The sequence below is a fragment of the Borostomias antarcticus genome (genome assembly GCF_949987555.1).
Source record: "Borostomias antarcticus genome assembly, chromosome: 6".
In the NCBI taxonomy this organism is placed as follows: Eukaryota; Metazoa; Chordata; class Actinopteri; order Stomiiformes; family Stomiidae; genus Borostomias; species Borostomias antarcticus.
In genome coordinates this window covers 11701306-11719156 of record NC_140239.1, presented here as the reverse complement: position 1 = coordinate 11719156, position 17851 = coordinate 11701306, and the positions used below count along the sequence as shown (strand labels likewise).

Sequence of the window (17851 nt, the reverse complement as noted above, 5' to 3'; positions counted from 1 at the left end):
CATTTTGTGTCCTGCTGCTGCAGTCCCCTGTCGGAGTGGGAAGCCTGTGCTCCCCTGCGGTCTAGCGGTAAACGGGTCTGGCCCCAGACAGTCTGGAGGGGGAACTCTCATTGTCTCTCATGGTTGGGCGTCTGTGGACGATGGAGGTGGAGCCATGCATGAGAGGCCCGCCCCCCCCCCACCCAACAGAGGGCCATTCTGGCAGCGCACGCTCACTCAAGTCTGTCAATCATTAGCTTTGTTAGCTTGTTAGCTTAGCGCCCCATATCGAGTTCTCATTGTGTGAGGGCCCTTTAGCGTAGCCCGCCGTCCGGGGCCCCTGGCAGAGAGTGTAGCAGTAGTAACAGTAGTGGTGGTAGTGGTGGCGTTGATGAGAGACTGCGGAGAAGGGGGGGCGCAGTGCCCCTAGTTGCCCACCAGGGGGCTGAGGTCTCCATGGTGGTTCTTGAGCTTCTTCTTGAAGAGGGAGATGGTGGAGGGTCGGTAGAGGATGATCCAGGGCTCGGAGGAGGCGGGGCTCTGGCTGCAGCTCTCCGAGCCGCTGACGCTGGGGATGCTGGGAGACCTGCGGACGACAGCCGGGTCAGATCAAACCGACACTTCTCATCACAAGAGTCTCCAGCACAACTCTCCACAGCAAAGAGACACAAAGGAGAAGATGGTTCCAGTTCCTACCCCAACCCTACCCCTGACCCCTGCCTCTACCTGGACCCAGGCACACTCACACACACACTGACATACACCAGTCCTGGGCTCAGATTCCCTTCCCCTCACCCTAACCCGGGTCCGTATCCTTTTCCTACCCCCCACCCTACCCAAACCCCTGCCTCTATCTGGGCCCAGGCACATTTATGCACACACAGACATACACCAATGTTTGCCATGTCTCTCCTATGATGTTATTAGCCTCTCTTACTCTGAAAATGTAATTTAATGTTATTTATTGCTCTATAAATGTTCTTAGCCGGTAGACAAACATACTCCAGGAGCTTGCTCGATCGCCTCGTTGAGAGGGGTCAGGGAAGAATTTTTACAGCTCACTTATCTGGCCCTCGGGTGATTACTGTTTTTTTGCTTCCCTCTGGAATATGTAGGGGTGGGATGTCTGCCCACCTCCCTTGTTCTCTGTAAAGCGCATTGTGTTGCCTCTGGGTATGAAATGCGCTATATAAATAAAGCTTTGATTGATTGATTGAGTTAGAACTACTTCACCCCCCCACCTCCACCCCACCCCGAAAAAGAAGTTCTACCAGGAACCATTAAAGGTTCTTGAGGGGTTCCCCCACAGGGACAACTGAAGGACCCTTTAGAACCATTTTTTTCTGAGTGTGAAGGGAGAGACAGGAAGAGAGGAGAGGAGATCAAATATGTCAAGAACAGGATGTGACGGGGGGAGGGAGAGAGAGAGATAGAGGGAGAGAGAGAGAGAGGGAGGGAGGAAGAGAGAGAGAACCTTTCTACTTACTTCACTGTGATGTGCAGCAGCAGTTTGGCCACCATGGCGATGACAGTGAGGGTGAGGAGAGCAGCGAGAGCGTAGATGGTCCACACTGGAGAGAACCAAATACATAAGAATCTGAATCTGTATCAGTCCACACTGGAGAGAACCAAATACATAAGAATCTGAATCTGTATCAGTCCACACTGGAGAGAACCAAATACATAAGAATCTGAATCTGAATCAGTCCACACTGGAGAGAACCAAATACATAAGAATCTGAATCTGAATCAGTCAACACTGGAGAGAACCAAATACATAAGAATCTGAATCTGAATCAGTCCACACTGGAGAGAACCAAATACATAAGAATCTGAATCAGTCCACACTGGAGAGAACCAAGCACTTAAGAATCTGAATCTAAATCAGTCCACACTGCAGTGAGCCAAACACATATGAATCTGAATATGTCTAATATGCAGAGAACCAAACACATATGGTTCTGAATCTGAATTAGTCCACACTGCAGAGAACCATATACTGTACATACAGTATGAATCTGAATCAGTATACACTGGAGAGAACCAAACAAATCTGAATCTGAATCAGTCCACACTGCAGAGAACAAACACAGTCTCACATATGGGATTATATAACCCATCCTGAGGCCTGAGATTACATTACAAAAGTAGTCTGAGATTAAAGTGAAGATGGATTCTATATGAGCTGGCATTGCCATCGCCAGCACACCTGTTGGCTAGCAGACAACCAGCTAGCTCAACCAGAAACTGGTGCGTTGCTACACATGTGGTTTGATGTGGGCCTACAGCAGAGAGTCCCTAAGGGGCTGGCCCACCCTGACCACACCGCAGCACACACACACATCCTGTAGCTACACAAACATCCTGTAGCTACACAACTACAGAAACACATCCTGTAGCTACACAACTACACAAACATCCTGTAAGCTACACAACTACACAAACATCCTGTAGCTACACAACTACACCAACATCATGTAGCTACACAACCACACAAACACATCCTGTAGCTACACAACTATACACAAGAGATGCAATCAAAGAAAAAATGTTTTTGTAAGCCAGCAGCAGTAGATTCATATGTGGGATAGCCCCTTCATCGGTGACCCACAGAAACCTCTCAGACTGAGCCATGCAAGTGCTGTGTGCTGGATAGATTGAAATTAAGTGATAATAATAGTAATCATAATCATAATAATAAACTTTATTTGTAGAGCACCTTTCGTGACATACAATTCAGTAAATTCATAAAAAGCAGTTTAAAGTGCTTCACAATGGAGACATTAAAAGCTAAAACATAATGCGTGCTTGTGAGAATCCCTGAAGAGAGAGAAGAAGAAGAGAGAGAGAGAGGGAGAGAGAGAGAGAGAGAGAGAGAGGCGCCCCTGAATGTATGAGGACAGGAGAGCCCTCTAAGAGAGGGCCCCAGGCATGCTAGAGGGTTTAGGACAGGAGACGGAGAGGCAGAGAGGTGAATTAAGGGGGACGGTCGTCACGGTAACATACTGGTGACGGGGCTGCTGGTCCGGTCGGGCGCGTCGGCCCACTGACCTGGCATGTTGTGGTCCGGTTTACCGGGGCTGGACGTGATCACGTACAGGATCTGGGAGGAGCGTCCGCTTGCGCTCCCGTTGGACTTCTCCGTCACGCCGCCCGCCAGGGGCGGCGCCACGGTACTGGTGTCCTCTTCCTCCTCCTCCTCATTGTCCTCCTGCATGGTCCGGCTGTCCTGACCTTGGAGGGCTGAGAGGAACAGAGGAACACTTCTAATGAGTCGGCTCTCAGAACCACAAGGCATTGTGGGAGTCGCAGGGCTGCAACAAACATGAACGCGTTTGAGGGTACACACACACACACAACACAAAAACAAATGCGTTTGAGAGTACACACAGACACGACACAAACATGAACTCGCTTGAGGGAACACACACAACACAAACATGAACGCGTTTGAGGGTACACACACACACGACACAAACGTGAATGCGTTTGAGAGTGCACACACACACACGACACAAACATGAACGCGCTTGAGGGAACACACACACACGACACAAACATGAACGCGTTTGAGGGAACACACACACACGACACAAACATGAACGCGTTTGAGAGTACACATACACGACACGTCTGAGGGGACACACACATGACACAAACAGGAACGCATTTGAGGGTACACACACAAACATGAAAACATTTCCAGTGATGGAAACGCTACTCGTCAAAGAGATATTTCCACAGTAGGAACACTAACTGGGCAGAAATCCCCTCACCACTCAACAGTAAAAATCTGTTATGGCGGGGTACTGGCGAGGAAAAAACCCAGCCGCTAACATGATAAGCTGGAAGTTTAGCTTGTCTGTGTCCCTTGGCGAATGGGGGCTGACTGACTGGTAAACTGGAGGCTCTCAGGTCTAACTCAACTTGACTGTGATGTTGCCACATGTTCTCCATTTCCTAACAGAAAGCCACCGCGCTTCGAACTACAGGGCCGGACGAGAAACCCTCCCACGTCATCTGAAAGCGTTTATCCTCAGAGAGAAATGATACCCTCCCTCCACTCAGGGCTGCACGCACTTATCAGAGTTGTTTGGTATTTACACCCAACTGCCCTTAGAGACAGCCTCTCTCTCTCTCCGTCTTTCTCTCCGTCTTTCTGTCTGTCTGGCTCTCTATCTGTCTCTCTGTCTTTCTGTCTTTCTGTCTGTCTGTTTCTCTCTCTATCTGTCTTTCTCTCTGTTTGTCTGTCTCTCTCTCTGTCTCTCACTATGTATCTGTCTCTGATAGATAGATCTGTCTGTCTGTCTGTCTGTCTCTCTCTCTCTCTCTCTCTCTCTCTCTCTCTTTCCCACCCACTCTGGGCTGCTCCAGGTCCAGTGATGAGAATGACCTCCCTCTTCATGCTGTGACCTCCTCGTCCTACACTCCTCCACACAGCTATATCAGGAACGGACATGGCCAGGAGCAGCCTGTCACACAGTATGCCTTGGTGTGGATGTGTGTGTGTGTGTGTGTGTGTGTGTGTGTGTGTGTGTGTGTGTGTGTGTGGGTGTGTGTGTGTGTGTGAAAGAGAGAGAGAGAGAGAGTGGCGGAGGCTCGCGGGTGTTAGTCTTGAATGTCAACCACATCAGAATAACCAGGGTGTGCAGGGCCCTGGCCCCAGGGAGACAGCACCTTCTTCAGAGCGTTAAGACACAATCCTCTCAGTGTTCAGAATCCCAATAGCTCTCCCTGTAACTCTGTCGCGAGCAGAAGCTCTTATTTCTCCTCAGTTCTTCTGCCTCCCTGTGCTGAGAACGAGAACAGGTCGTATCAGAGGGGACTTAAACGGCCGTGTAGCCACATCTGATATGCAACGCAACACACCTGTGTGTCTCACAGAGAGTTTTCCCAGGAAAAGCAAACATTTAAAATGTGCAATATCGCCAGAACTGAGGGTCGCATATCACCTGAGGGTCGCATATCACCTGGGGGTCACATATCACCTGGGGGTCACATATCACCTGGGGGTCTGAGACATTGGCCAGCAAATGAGAAGAGAACACTCCAGTCAACAGTTGGAAAGGCCTGGTTTCTCTCTCTCTCTCTCTCTTTATCTCTCCCTCTCTCCCTTCCCCTCCCTCTCTCTCTCTCTCTCCACCCGTCTCTCTTGCCAGTGGTAGAGTGCATTAGTCATTGATTTAACACTGGTGACTGAAGCTGCTATGCAAAAAAACCCTGTCATGGAGACAGGACGTCATAGTGTACCTCTTCATGCAAATGTACCGGCTGGCTGGGCTTAGAAACATCTAAATTCTAAAATAGGAAGGGTAGATCGAAATGGAACTGAGCCTCTAGGGCAATTATTGTGATGAAACCAAGCTACAGCGCTGGAATCAATAACATTTAACCCCCGCCCCCCTGCCACAAAACAAAAATAATATTTTCCAAATGGAATCACTCCCTGGTACTAGAGGTTCTCATCACTCAGCCCCAGAGCCAATGAAATCCCACCTTGGTAGAGGACTGCGAATCCCTGGGCCTGATTGGTGCGGTCCGAGTAGAAGTAGAGGATGACGAAATCCCCCGTGACGTTGACCAGCTCGCGCGGCGGGCTCCGCCCATCAAACCGCGCCATCACCTCATTGGTGTAGCCGTCCAGGAGCTCCACCATGTCGGTCTGGTCGGAGATGTGGAAGAAGGTGAAGTTGAAGAGGATCCTGGAGGCCCCCGGAACCTGGATGGTCCAGTAGCACACCCGCCCAGGGGCGTACTTGTCCGGGAAGTCTGGGGAGTAGACCACCCCGGAGGGGGCGGAGTAGTTACCCCCGCATGCTCCCACCCGGGCTGGGGAGCAGAGGAGGAGGGAGAGGTGAGAGAGGAAGAGGGAGGGGTTAGAGAGGAGGGGGTGGGGTTAGAGAGGAGGAGGGAGGGGTTAGAGGAGGGAGGGGTTAGAGGAGGAGGGAGAGGTGAGAGAGGAGGAGGGAGGGGTGAGAGAGGAGGAGGGAGGGGTTAGAGGAGGAGGGAGGGGTAGAGAGGAGAAGGGAGGGGAGAGAAGAGAGGAGGAGACATGGATCAGTGAATATGGTGATGCTGTGGTGGAGATAGGGAACAGACTGAATGAGTGCTCTGTGGTTTCGGAGATGTTGTTAACTCTGCTTGTGAAATCTGTCATAGATTCTGTCAATCATAGGCCAGGGCCTGGGATAACAATGACGCAGATTCAGATTAAATCAGTATCTTTCTCAAAGTTCTATTACTATTCTGTAATAAAGACTAGGTACAGTCTTTACTACAGTCTTTCTACATCAGGCTAGGCGTAGTCTTCATTACAGTCTTTCTATGTTAGACTAGGTACAGTCTTCATTACAGTGTTTTCTATGTTAGACTACAGTAGGTACAGTCTTTATTACAGTCGTATGTTAGACTAGGTACAGTTTTCATTACAGTTGTTGTATGTCAGACTAGGCTCCCCTGCTGTTAGAGGAGTGAGGTGTACCAGACCAGAGATAGGCTGGTGTACCAGACCAGACCAGACCAGAGCTGTACTCACTGTCGAAGATGATGACCCACCCGTCGCCGCCGCAGGGCTGGGTGTGGTCACCGAAGCACACGTGGTTGCATTCCATGCTGGGCGCCTCGCCATGGCGACGCAGGTCCAGGTCGTTGCCACAGAAACAAGCATAACCAGACTCCATCCCGGCCAGCTGGGGAGAGAGACACACATGCAAATTCACACATCAGAATTTCAAATGAAAACTTTTGTGTAGTGCTTTCCATAAAGCCATTTGACATGGGGGAGCCCCGCAAAAGACTCACAAAAGACACTTACAAAAGCTTTTATATGCATCCCACAACAGAAGAGGAAGCATGTTCCTCTTGAGAAGACCACAGAGAAGACCCGCACATTATCTGATGTCTATTTGTTAACGCGTTCTCAATCATTCCATAAAAACAATCCCATAAAATTATTATTTTTCCTGTTCAAAAATAAAGTCGCTTTGGCCTTGATGCCTTGCTATTCATTAAGGCGTTTTACTGCAGGCATGTGTTTGGGCTGCTTCCAACCTCTGGGAGGATCTGTCACCCTCTCTGTCACAGCTAATTAGAGACAACCCTCTGGTCTAACATGTGGAGCGCTGTGGAGGGGCCGCACGGCAGAAAATAACCCTGTCCCCCCAAATAGCACCAACTGTTAGCGCCGTCCGTTAGCATAGACCACTAGAACAGACTGTTAGCCCCAACTAGCAGTGGGTGGAACAGACTGTTAGTCCCAACTAGCAGTTGGTGGAACAGACTGTTAGCCCCAACTAGCAGTGGGAGGAACAGACTGTTAGCCCCAACTAGCAGTGGGCGATAAACCATCACTTCACAGCAAGAAGGTCCTGGGTTCAATTCCCGCATGGGCTATCTCCCGGGCCTTTCTGTGGGGAGTTTACATGTTCTCCCCGTGCTCACTCAGGTTCCCTCTACACAGAGCCCCAATATGAAAAACATGTAGAAGAACAGATGCTCTTCAGTCCGGTCCCTGACCAGGACCTGGACTGAGCACTTGGATTTGATGCCTGGGCGCCACTGATGAGGCTGCCCACTGATGAGACTGCACCTGGAGGAGGATGGCTCGGACGGGAGAAATGCAGAGGACAAATTTCATCAGCAACCACTTCAGCGTGCGTGTGTGTGTCCTGTGTTGCCGCTCATTGCATGTGCGCTGTGTGTCGCTGTATGACGAGCAATAAAACGACTCTGAAAAGCCGCCATGTTTGTGTTTGTTTTAGGCACAGACCGCTAGCAACAACACCGTTAGCGCAGACCACTGGAACCAAATGTTAGTACAGACTGTTAGCACAGACCGCTAGCAACAACACCGTTAGCACAGACCACTGTAGCAGAATGTTAGTACAGACTGTTAGCACAGACGGCTAGTAACAATACCGTTAGCACAGACCACTGGAACCGAATGTTAGTACAGACTGTTAGCACAGACCACTAGAAATGATTGCTCAACCTTGATGATTTAGTCAGAACACACTGGCTCTGACTAACACATCCCCAGCCAATCAGGCGGGCGGCGCAGGAATGAGAAGCAGGCAGCGGTCAAACATCTTGACCTTCAGATCTAACCTTGTCATGCTGGGCACAGTGCAGTGAAGAGGTCCATTGTCTGGGTTTTTAAATAGGACCACTGTGTCCTTCTCTCCCCTCTACATGCATTCATCCGAAGGTACTGCATCATTTCTCTCTCACAGGCTTTTCCTCATGAAACTGGAATGTGTGGAGACTCCTCTCCTCAGCCGACACATGACCACTTCCTGTTAGCCAACACGTGACAACTTCCTGTTTGCGTATTCTATCTGGTGCAGAACATGAGACTGATCCGCTTCCCTCTGGTGAATCAGAAACCCAATCACCAATCACAGGGGCTGCCTCCAGAAAACCAGTTCCTCGTGCCTGTCTCTGAAAACACTGGCGACCAGAGAGACCAACAGCTAGACAGACAGACCTACTAAATGAGCGATCACAGAAGGACCGACAGACATGTCAGAGAGACAGATAGACAGATCAGACAGACAGGTCAGACAGACAGACATACAGGTCAGACAGACAGGTCAGACAGACAGACAGACAGGTCAGACAGACCTAACGACAGACAGACAGACTAACCGACAGGCATACTGACTGACTAACAGACAAACAGCGAGACCCTGGGGCCAACCAGAAACAAGGCTAACCCTGGGGCCAACCAGAGACAAGGCTAACCCTGGGGCCAACCAGAGACAAGGCTAACCCTGGGGCCAACCAGTCACAAGGCTAACCCTGGGGCCAACCAGTCACAAGGCTAACCCTGGGGCCAGCTGGGAGTAGCTCAAACAGAAAATGAACACCTGGCCCTGTTTACCAGACTCAAACAGGGCTAGGACCATAGAGACAGAGAGAGAGACACACAGAGAGAGAAATATATATATATATATATACCAGTGTTTGTCTCCAACTGTCAGAGCTGATAGCACAGATATTTCATCAGCAGACACTTCTCTAGTTAGAAACAGGAGGACAGTCACCACTCATCAACTCGGGAAGCATGAGGGGAGTCGGCGTCAGAATTTAAATCAGCAAACTTAAGTCAATAGAATCCTACGCCAATCGCTTCAAACACTGTTCATCATCCAGATTTCATACAGCCGGAGTTCATTGAGTTTCAACAAGATGCTGAGTCACACTTAGCATTGATGTCTTATATCACCTGTCTCACCTCTGTATACCTCTACTTTCTGTCTCTCCTCTGCTGTATCTCTACTTCTTGTCTCTCCTCTGTCTATCTCTATCTCCTATCTCTCCTGTCCTACTGTCCATCTCTACTTCCTGTCTCTCCTGTCCTACCGTGTATCTCTGCTTCCTGCAGAAGCTGATGCAGTTCTGGATGGTCAGCTTGTTGGACGTCTCGCTGCTTCCTGTCAGAGTGGGTGGGTCTCCGCTGTCCTTGAAGCAGCCCAGGTTACCAGGCACTGTGGAGAGAGAGAGAGAGAGAGAGGGAGAGAGAGAGAGGGAGAGAGAGGGAGAGACAATTAAGATTTAACCATGTGCAGTTCAGAATTTAAGGTGCGTCTATAAAAACACCCCAATAGGCTACTGTAGTGTACTACATTTCCCATGATACCCCTGGATCCGTCTGTGTACTGTTACAGTATATGGCACCAGGCATCATCCTAGCCTGAAAGTATTCTAAAGAACTTTTTTTCCCATGAACACTCGGTGTGGGCTATATAAGCTCGGCGGTTGTCTCTAAAGCCAGGGTCAGATCTGGGGAGAGGGGGGGCCCTCTGAACGCCGCTGGCTTTATCGCTGCACCCGTCCATACGCTGACCACCTGTGGCTCTTTGGGCTGACCGCCTGTGGCTCTTTTATGAGCTAAAACAAGACCGTTTCATGTGACAAAATGATAACAGCAACGCAGCAAAGCCAAACAAAATGTGTGTGTGTGTGTGTGTGCAAAATCCTCCATCTTAACACTTGACTTCTCTATCAACCTCCGAGACAGCGCTCACGTCTGGAGGGACGGACTCTGACAGGAAACAGGAGAGGCATCAGACAAGAATGTCATCTCATCGGCGGAATGTTTGCTCTCCATTTGGATCTTTTTTAAATTGTCACCAGACAAAAGTTGGGCTGGGAGGAGTGGGGGGGGCTGGGGTGAGGGCTGAGTCATAGCCAGAAATCTGGAAAATGGGTCCTGTGCTGTCTGAGAGAATTACAGTTCCTGTTGATAGAGGACAGGGCTTTCTCCTTGTATTAGCGCTACGGCTGTAGTGTGTGTGTGTGTGTGTGTGTGTGTGTGTGTGTGCGTGTGTGTGTGTGCGTGTCATACACTATGTATACAATGTCTCATCTAGGACATCCATGGGGCAGTGGGGAGGTCTCACTGTGGGACTGTCTGTCCTGCTGTCTGGGACCACTAGGTCTTCTGTGACTGGGTGAAGGTGCAAGATGTTCCACGTCCAACCACAGGAAACCCCCCGCCCTCCAGTCCCTCAGGAAAACAGATCTCCAGTCCCTCAGGAAAACAGACCTCCAGTCCCTCAGGAAAACAGACCTCCAGTCTCTCAGGAAAACAGACCTACAGTCCCTCAGGAAAACAGACCTACAGTCCCTCAGGAAAACAGACCTACAGTCCCTCAGGAAAATAGACCTCCAGTCCCTCAGGAAAACAGACCTCCAGTCTCTCAGGAAAACAGCCCCCCAGTCCCTCAGGAAAACAGACCTACAGTCCCTCAGGAAAACAGACCTACAGTCCCTCAGGAAAACAGACCTACAGTCCCTCAGGAAAACAGACCTCCAGTCCCTCAGGAAAACAGCCCCCCAGTCCCTCAGGAAAACAGCCCTCCAGTCCCCAGTCCCTCGCACCTGAGACCGAGGCTGAGGTAACACACCTGTCAGAGGAAAACGATCGTAACAGACACAGGAATCAGCCCCAGTGAGCAAGCCCTGACAACATCCTGCCCCGAACCCCTGCTGTCACTTCCACTCAAATCATATTCATCACATTGCATATCTGGGGGAGGAGGGTGGGGGGTTAATTAGAGAGACAAAACAAAAGTCGATCAGAGTGGGTGTGCGTGTTCCACCCCAAAGCTATCTGGTCACATTGGATGTGTATCAGCCTCCCACTGGTGGGGGCGGGGGGGCTTTACAGAGAGAGAGAGAGAGAGAGAGAGAGAGAGACATACACATATACATACATACATACTGTACATACATACATTCTAACATCCATCCATACATGAGAAACATGAAAGACGAGGGCACAGATGACCGTTATTGTTTTACTGACTATGGCTCAGAGCTAGATTTAATTTTAAGGTTGACTGATAAACAAATGACTTTTTCAGTCTAGCCTTGCTGAAGGGACTCTAGATCTCCAAAGAGAGATGCTGTCTCTCTCCAGTGAGAGAGAAAACAAGAGAGACAGATATGAGACAGACAGACAGTGAGAGAGACAGCGCTGAGACAGAGAGATGAGAGAGAGAGACAGACAGAGACAGAGAGACAGACAGAGACAGAGATAGGAGACAGAAAGACAGACAGAGACAGAGATAGGAGAGCGTCGTCTACCCACAGTACATGACTGTCAACAGCGGTCTGAGAACACAGCAGCCCTAGGATACAGCATGACTATCACAGGCTAACTTCAAGCCAGTCAGGAGCAGAGCGAAAACTTTTTTCCACCGAGAAAAGCCTTCGGCGTCGTTCTTTGCTCTTCTTTCAATTAGGAAATATTCCAGTTCAGATAAAACTGATGCCATAGCAGCATCTACGCTAACCTCTTTAGGAGCCGCCATTGTTGTTCTCGAACGAACAGTCGCTTCTTGCTGTCGTCACACCTAAACCACGGCCGTAGCTGCCGGTACATGTAGTTCCTCATCATCGGACGCTGATTGGCCCGACCAAATTATGTTCGGGCACAAATGGATTTCTACTGAGCTTGTCCAGACTGACTCTTATCTTTATACTGTATAGATTGGTACTTCTTGTGTAATTTGTAAATTGTGTATTGTAGTAATATCTGTAATGAGCACGTCTCGGAGCCGGCAGCAGTATTTCTCTGTGACTGTACACTGTACATTACATGTGATGAATAAAACTCTGAATCTGACATGTTAGTGGTACAACAGAGGTTTGAGGTTGGCGTGTTAGCACATGTACCACACACACAGTCCCTAGTGAATTCTGGGCGCTGCAGTCCTACTACCATGTTTAGTTTTTTGGGGTGAATGATCATAGATACAGAGAGAGAGAGAGAGAGAGAGAGAGAGAGAGAGAGAGGATGAGAGAGAGAGAATGTGTGTATGAGAGAGAGAGAGAGAGAGAGATAGATAGAGAGAGAGAATGTGTGTATGAGAGAGATAGATAGAGAGAGAGAGAGATAGATAGAGAGAGAGAGAGAGAGAGAGAGAGAGATAGGTTGGTGAGGACCACACACACACACTCGTCTGTGCTCTGGCTGTCTCTCGAGTGCCAATGTAAACGTTTAGGGCCGACACAACAGCTCCTCTACGTAAACAGCAGCCGCCACAGATGCTCCGTGTGTGCTCGTGTGTGTGTGTGTGTGTGTGTGTGTGTGTGTGTGTGTGTGTGTGTGCGTGCATGCATGGACAGAGCTGGGCGAGGCCTGCTGGGAAACCCAACAGAGGTTCAAGAGGCCACGCTCACAAAGTGGAGGAGAGAGGGAGGGAGGGAGGGAGAGAGAGAGGAACTCCCTCCATCCCGCCCACGTTCGCTGACGGCCGCCGGCCTGACCGCCTCGTTGGACGCCGGCGTGACGGCGGCCTGCCCAAACCCACGCCGAGACGAGAAGAGGGACGCGCTCCAGCTCCCCCTCTCTGCACCGCAAAGCACCAGGAACGTCAAAGCCCTAGTTGATGGGCGGATTAATATGGTGGGTTGTGCATCGGTCAGCCTGGTTTATACGACAGAGTAGGGGTTTTCAAATCACGAGTCGACCCTGTGCATTGCTCAAATCAAATCAAAACTGTGCATTTCACACACAGAGGCAAAACAATGCGTGTTACAGAGAGCAATGTTTAATGTTGTTTTTTGCAGTTGGGGGAGGCTGTGGGTAGTTAATCTTTGTTGTTTCATCGATTTTTAATTATTAATTTTACTTTTATTTTTTTGCAATTTGTTTATTGACCGTTGTTATTGCGTGAAGAAAATAATCCTGTTAATCTCGAGATTAAGTTGACTATTTTTGATGACGTCTGCAGTTTAGTAGTCATGGATGCCCTACGGCGGAGTAGAGGAATTAAGAGACGGGATTATGCGCTGAGTGAGTGAGTGACAGACAAATATGACAGTAATGGAGATATCTGGAGCCCTGATGGGGCTCTGCGGGGTCATCCCTGTACAGGTATGCTGGGGGAGCAGGGAGAGAGGGAGGGAGGGAGGGAGGGAGAGAGAGAGAGAGAGAGAGAGAGAGAGAGAGAGAGGACAGGTGCAGAGAGAGAGAGAGAGAGAGGACAGGTGCAGAGAAAGAGGGAGAGAGAGAGAGAGAGAGAGAGAGAGAGAGAGATAAACACCTGGCATGTCTGCCTCCCTCCACACACCACTCCCTGGTACCACTTCAATGGAGTTTTTCAAAATGGCACTTCTGCAGAAGGCTACTGCAGGGCTCTCTCTCTCCCCAGCGAGATTAAAGGCAGGCCTCTTTTGACAAGAAGATTGCAGACTACTGACAATTTATCTGTCTTTGTCCCCTTGTCATCCCCAAGCTTGAGGTGCAGAAGCAGGTGAGACAGATCAGATGAACCCCACATCACAGCCTGCTGGAGGGGCAGGGGGAGGGGGGCAGGGGGGTGAAACTGGAGATGAAGGGGGGGGGGGGGTCTCTCTGTCTCCATCTCTTTCCATCTCTCTCTCTCTCCATCTCTTCCTCTTTCCATATCTCTCTCTCTATCCTCTCTCCACCCCCCCCTCCCACCCCCCACCCTCCACCCGATGCTCTGTTTTGCCAATGCAGCGGTTAGTTGTGGAGAAATGCTTTCACGGGAGGAAATCTCTGAGAAAAGCATTGTTCACCAGCTACATCTGCTCCACAGACGCAACAAGTGCAAATATCGTTGCTTGTAATGAAAAAACAGACACATACTCACACACACACACACACACACACACACACAAACACACACACACACACACTTCAAAGCGGCTGGTGGAATTTGGTTTAACAAGCCAGAGGGGAGAGAGAGAGGTGTGTTGATGCAGCCAGACTGAGTAGCCAAGACATGAGATCCCTACACTCAGGAAGACTCCCATCAGCTGAGTAGTGGACGTACCTGGTCTGGACGTGTCCTAATCATGGACATAATCATCAATCATCACATCTCAACATGCTGCCATGGCTAAGACAGAGCTGGTAAAACATGCCCCATAATGCACTGCGGCACAGACAGAACACAGAAGAGTCTGCTTGCAACAGGACCACACATCTTTAACAGACACAACAAAACCCACCAGACCAACATCAACACTGTCCAGATCAACACCACTACGCTCTAGACCAACACCACCACCCTCTAGACCACCACTACGCTCTAGACCAACACCATCCTCTAGACCAACACCACTCTCTAGACCAACACTATCCTCTAGACCAACACCACTCTCTAGACCAACACCACTCTCTAGACCAACACCACCACCCACTAGACCAACACCACTCTCTAGACCAACACCACTCACTAGACCAACACCACCACCCACTAGACCAACACCACTCTCTAGACCAACACCACCACCCTCTAGACCAACACCACTCTTTAGACCAACACCACCCTCTAGACCAACACCACTCTCTAGATCAACACTATCACCCTCTAGACCAGGGGTGGCCAACACGCGGCTCACGAGCCGCATGCGGCTCTTTGCCCGTCAATGTGCGGCTCCTCCATCCATTCATTTAAAAAAAGTTGGCTTGCGGCTCTTCCATCCTTTCATGAAAAAGATAAATTAATTCATTCCATAAGAACGTTTCTCTCTCTCTCTCTCTCTCTCTCTCTCTCGCTGTGCATTTCTTCCTGCCCATTTTAGTTTATTGCAGATTTGTCATAAAATCTATATATATGATTTGTTTAGTTTGTAAACAAAATAATTTGCTTTGCGTGGGTCATTCTCTTTTACGACAAAAAGCTAACGTAGCCTAGGCTACTGTACACAACCAAAGAATGGCTGGAAAGAAATGTGCAGTGAAAAGAAAATATGAAGACGAACACAGGACATTTTTTACCCGATTTGGAGAGTAATTTTTTCTTCATAAAACGTAATGGTAAGCCATTCTGTCTGATATGCCAGACATCATTGGGACATTTCAAAGCCTCAAATCTCCAGCCCAACCCAGCCCAGTCCAGCCTAACCCAGCCCAGCCTGACCCAGCCATGCCCAGCCCAGTCCAGCCTAACCCAGCCCAGCCCACTCCAGCCTAACCCAGCCCAGTCCAGTCCAGCCTAATCCAGCCCAGCCCAGTCCAGCCTAACCCAGCCCAGTCCAGCCCAGCCGAACCCAACCCAGTCCAAAATATATTATGTCAGACTCAGAAAATATCTTGTTGTATGTATTTTAAATGAATTAACTTTAAATGTATATTTAATGGACAATGGACCTCATTCCTGAACGCAGTTAAGAAGAAGTTAAGAAGAAATTTATTCTTAACTCCACTTACGAAGTTCCCGGGACAATTCTGGCATTCCTGAATGGTTTCTTATCTTGGATTTGTTCTTATCTAAGAACAGGATTTAAGAACGCGAAAATGCAGTCGTAGGTAGGCCAGATTGGAGTGCGCCCGTTCGCAAGGGCTGAATTTATGAGAAATCCGAGGTGATTGCGTTCACATCAAGTCTACAGACATCCTAGGCTTGAATAATAATCATAATCATAAATACGAGGATATTTGTATCATTTCCAATTACGTTTCACATTCATGAAGGCATTGCGGTGTCCTAAAATAAATAAAAGCACTACACAAATTCGGCAAATGGCAGTGAATTAATAAATAAGCACTAAACTCAGTCGCTATACTCAGACTCAGCACAACAGCACCTTATATTCCATAGTTGTCAGAATGGACACATCTACATTCTGTAAATACTGTAAACGTGAATATCCATAAATAAAATATATAATATGGTCCTACATAATATAGATATAGGGCCTATCAAGATCCATAAGTAGCCTACTCATGCATTTAACTAAACTGTAGGCTTCAATTCAATCTGCTCTCAGCACATCTAATCCCTTTCATGTAGGTTATATATTTTGCATATTGTATTAAAAGCCCATATATACCGTCTTGTTTTCTTTTGTTATTTTGTATTGGTTTGTTTCACTTTGCTTAAGCTTAGTGCGCACAAAGCCAGCTGAGAAACATCTCACTGCTCATTTTACTGGTAGGCTATGTTGCATGTGACGAATAAAACGTCGAATTTGCACGTGACCTTCAACATCAAGCATGTCAATCGGGAACGTCTCAACTTTTTCCGCGCTGTCTGGGGATTCTGGGTGCACACGACCCTGTAGTAAGGAGCTGGCGGGGCGTTTATGTATGCAAATCCAGGTGTACGAGAACGCGCATTGTTGTGGAATTTACATCCAAACACCTTAAACCTTTGTCCTCTCTCTCCTTTTGTAATTCATCACCTCCCCCAAATATTCACATAGCTGTGCTAACATACAAAATGGCCGAATCTGTCTACAACAGAATAACCATCCTTTGTCATCCTTTGTCCCCAATTGCCGCCTTTTTCTCATGTCACATGTCTGTACTCTTGGCCACGCCTGCCATTTCATATGACGTACAATGGAGTAGCCAATCACATCCTGGAAGCACCGTACCTTTGTTTTGATTGCATATAAGGCACAGCAAAACCCATAATCGTGACTTCGCTGAATAAACCACTCTGTTGCGTTGTTCAGGAAGTCCTTGCGCTCGTATGTTTTCACAATAAACCAGACTTAACCTTTTGAGCGAATCTTGGTAAATCCTTTTTACTAGAACAGTAATTTCCATTACAGCATTCAACTTAAGAAGGGGAGCACAGCTGAGAACACTTTGGCGGTTTAGGAACACATTTCCACCCATTCATGAATCCGGCGGGGATCTTTCTTAGGGTTGGTCTTACGAAGTTCGTAAGAAGACATTTAAGAAGACACTTAAGAAAATGTTCAGGAATGAGGACCAATAACGTTTTTCTTCTTATTTTAGACTGGGGTGCCTTGGGATTTAAGTACTTATGAAGGGTGCGGTGACTGAAAAAAAGGTTGAGAAACGCTGGTATATATGGTGTGGCTCTGGGTGGTACCACAGCAATTGTTGTGGCTCTTAGTCTCTGACTGGTTGGCCACCCCTGCTCTAGACCAACACCACTCTCTAGACCAACACCACCACCCTCTAGACCAACACCACTCTCTAGACCAACACCACCCTTTAGACCAACACCACCACCCACTAGACCAACAACACTCTCTAGACCAACACCACCACTCTCTAGACCAACACCAACACTGTCCAGATCAACACCACCACCCTTTAGACCAACACCACCACTATGGATGGATATTGATAAGATTTTAGCGTTTCCGATTCCTTATCGATTCTCTTATCGATTCTCATTGGGCAAAAGAGTACAAACAGGTTTATTAACATTAATTGTCTTTTATATATACTTTTATAGGCAATTAGGCTACAGTGCTGTTTTTTTTTAGCTGTATTCACCTTGAACTAAAAATAAAACTGACATAAACAAATCTATATTTTTTCTATAGAAAAAGATAAATAAAACATGAATAATTCTGTTGAATTTTAATTCCAATAACAGTCTAACATGTTACTAGTATAAATTAC

The 17851-nt window shown here is 48.3% G+C and overlaps 1 protein-coding gene across 1 annotated transcript in view; it reads right to left on the bottom strand.

Moving 5' to 3' along the window:
• Nucleotides 1-405: 405 nt before the first annotated feature.
• The window catches only part of kremen1 (kringle containing transmembrane protein 1), a gene marked incomplete at both ends in the record, with an annotated part of 85383 nt that continues 67937 nt past the window's right edge, over nt 406-17851 (bottom strand). Inside the window, 6 exons of the mRNA XM_084439309.1 lie at nt 406-565; nt 1466-1550; nt 2986-3222; nt 5476-5808; nt 6515-6668; nt 9343-9467. Coding sequence (XP_084295435.1) covers nt 406-565; nt 1466-1550; nt 2986-3222; nt 5476-5808; nt 6515-6668; nt 9343-9467 — 1094 coding nt within the window. The remainder of the gene's footprint in view (nt 566-1465; nt 1551-2985; nt 3223-5475; nt 5809-6514; nt 6669-9342; nt 9468-17851) is intronic.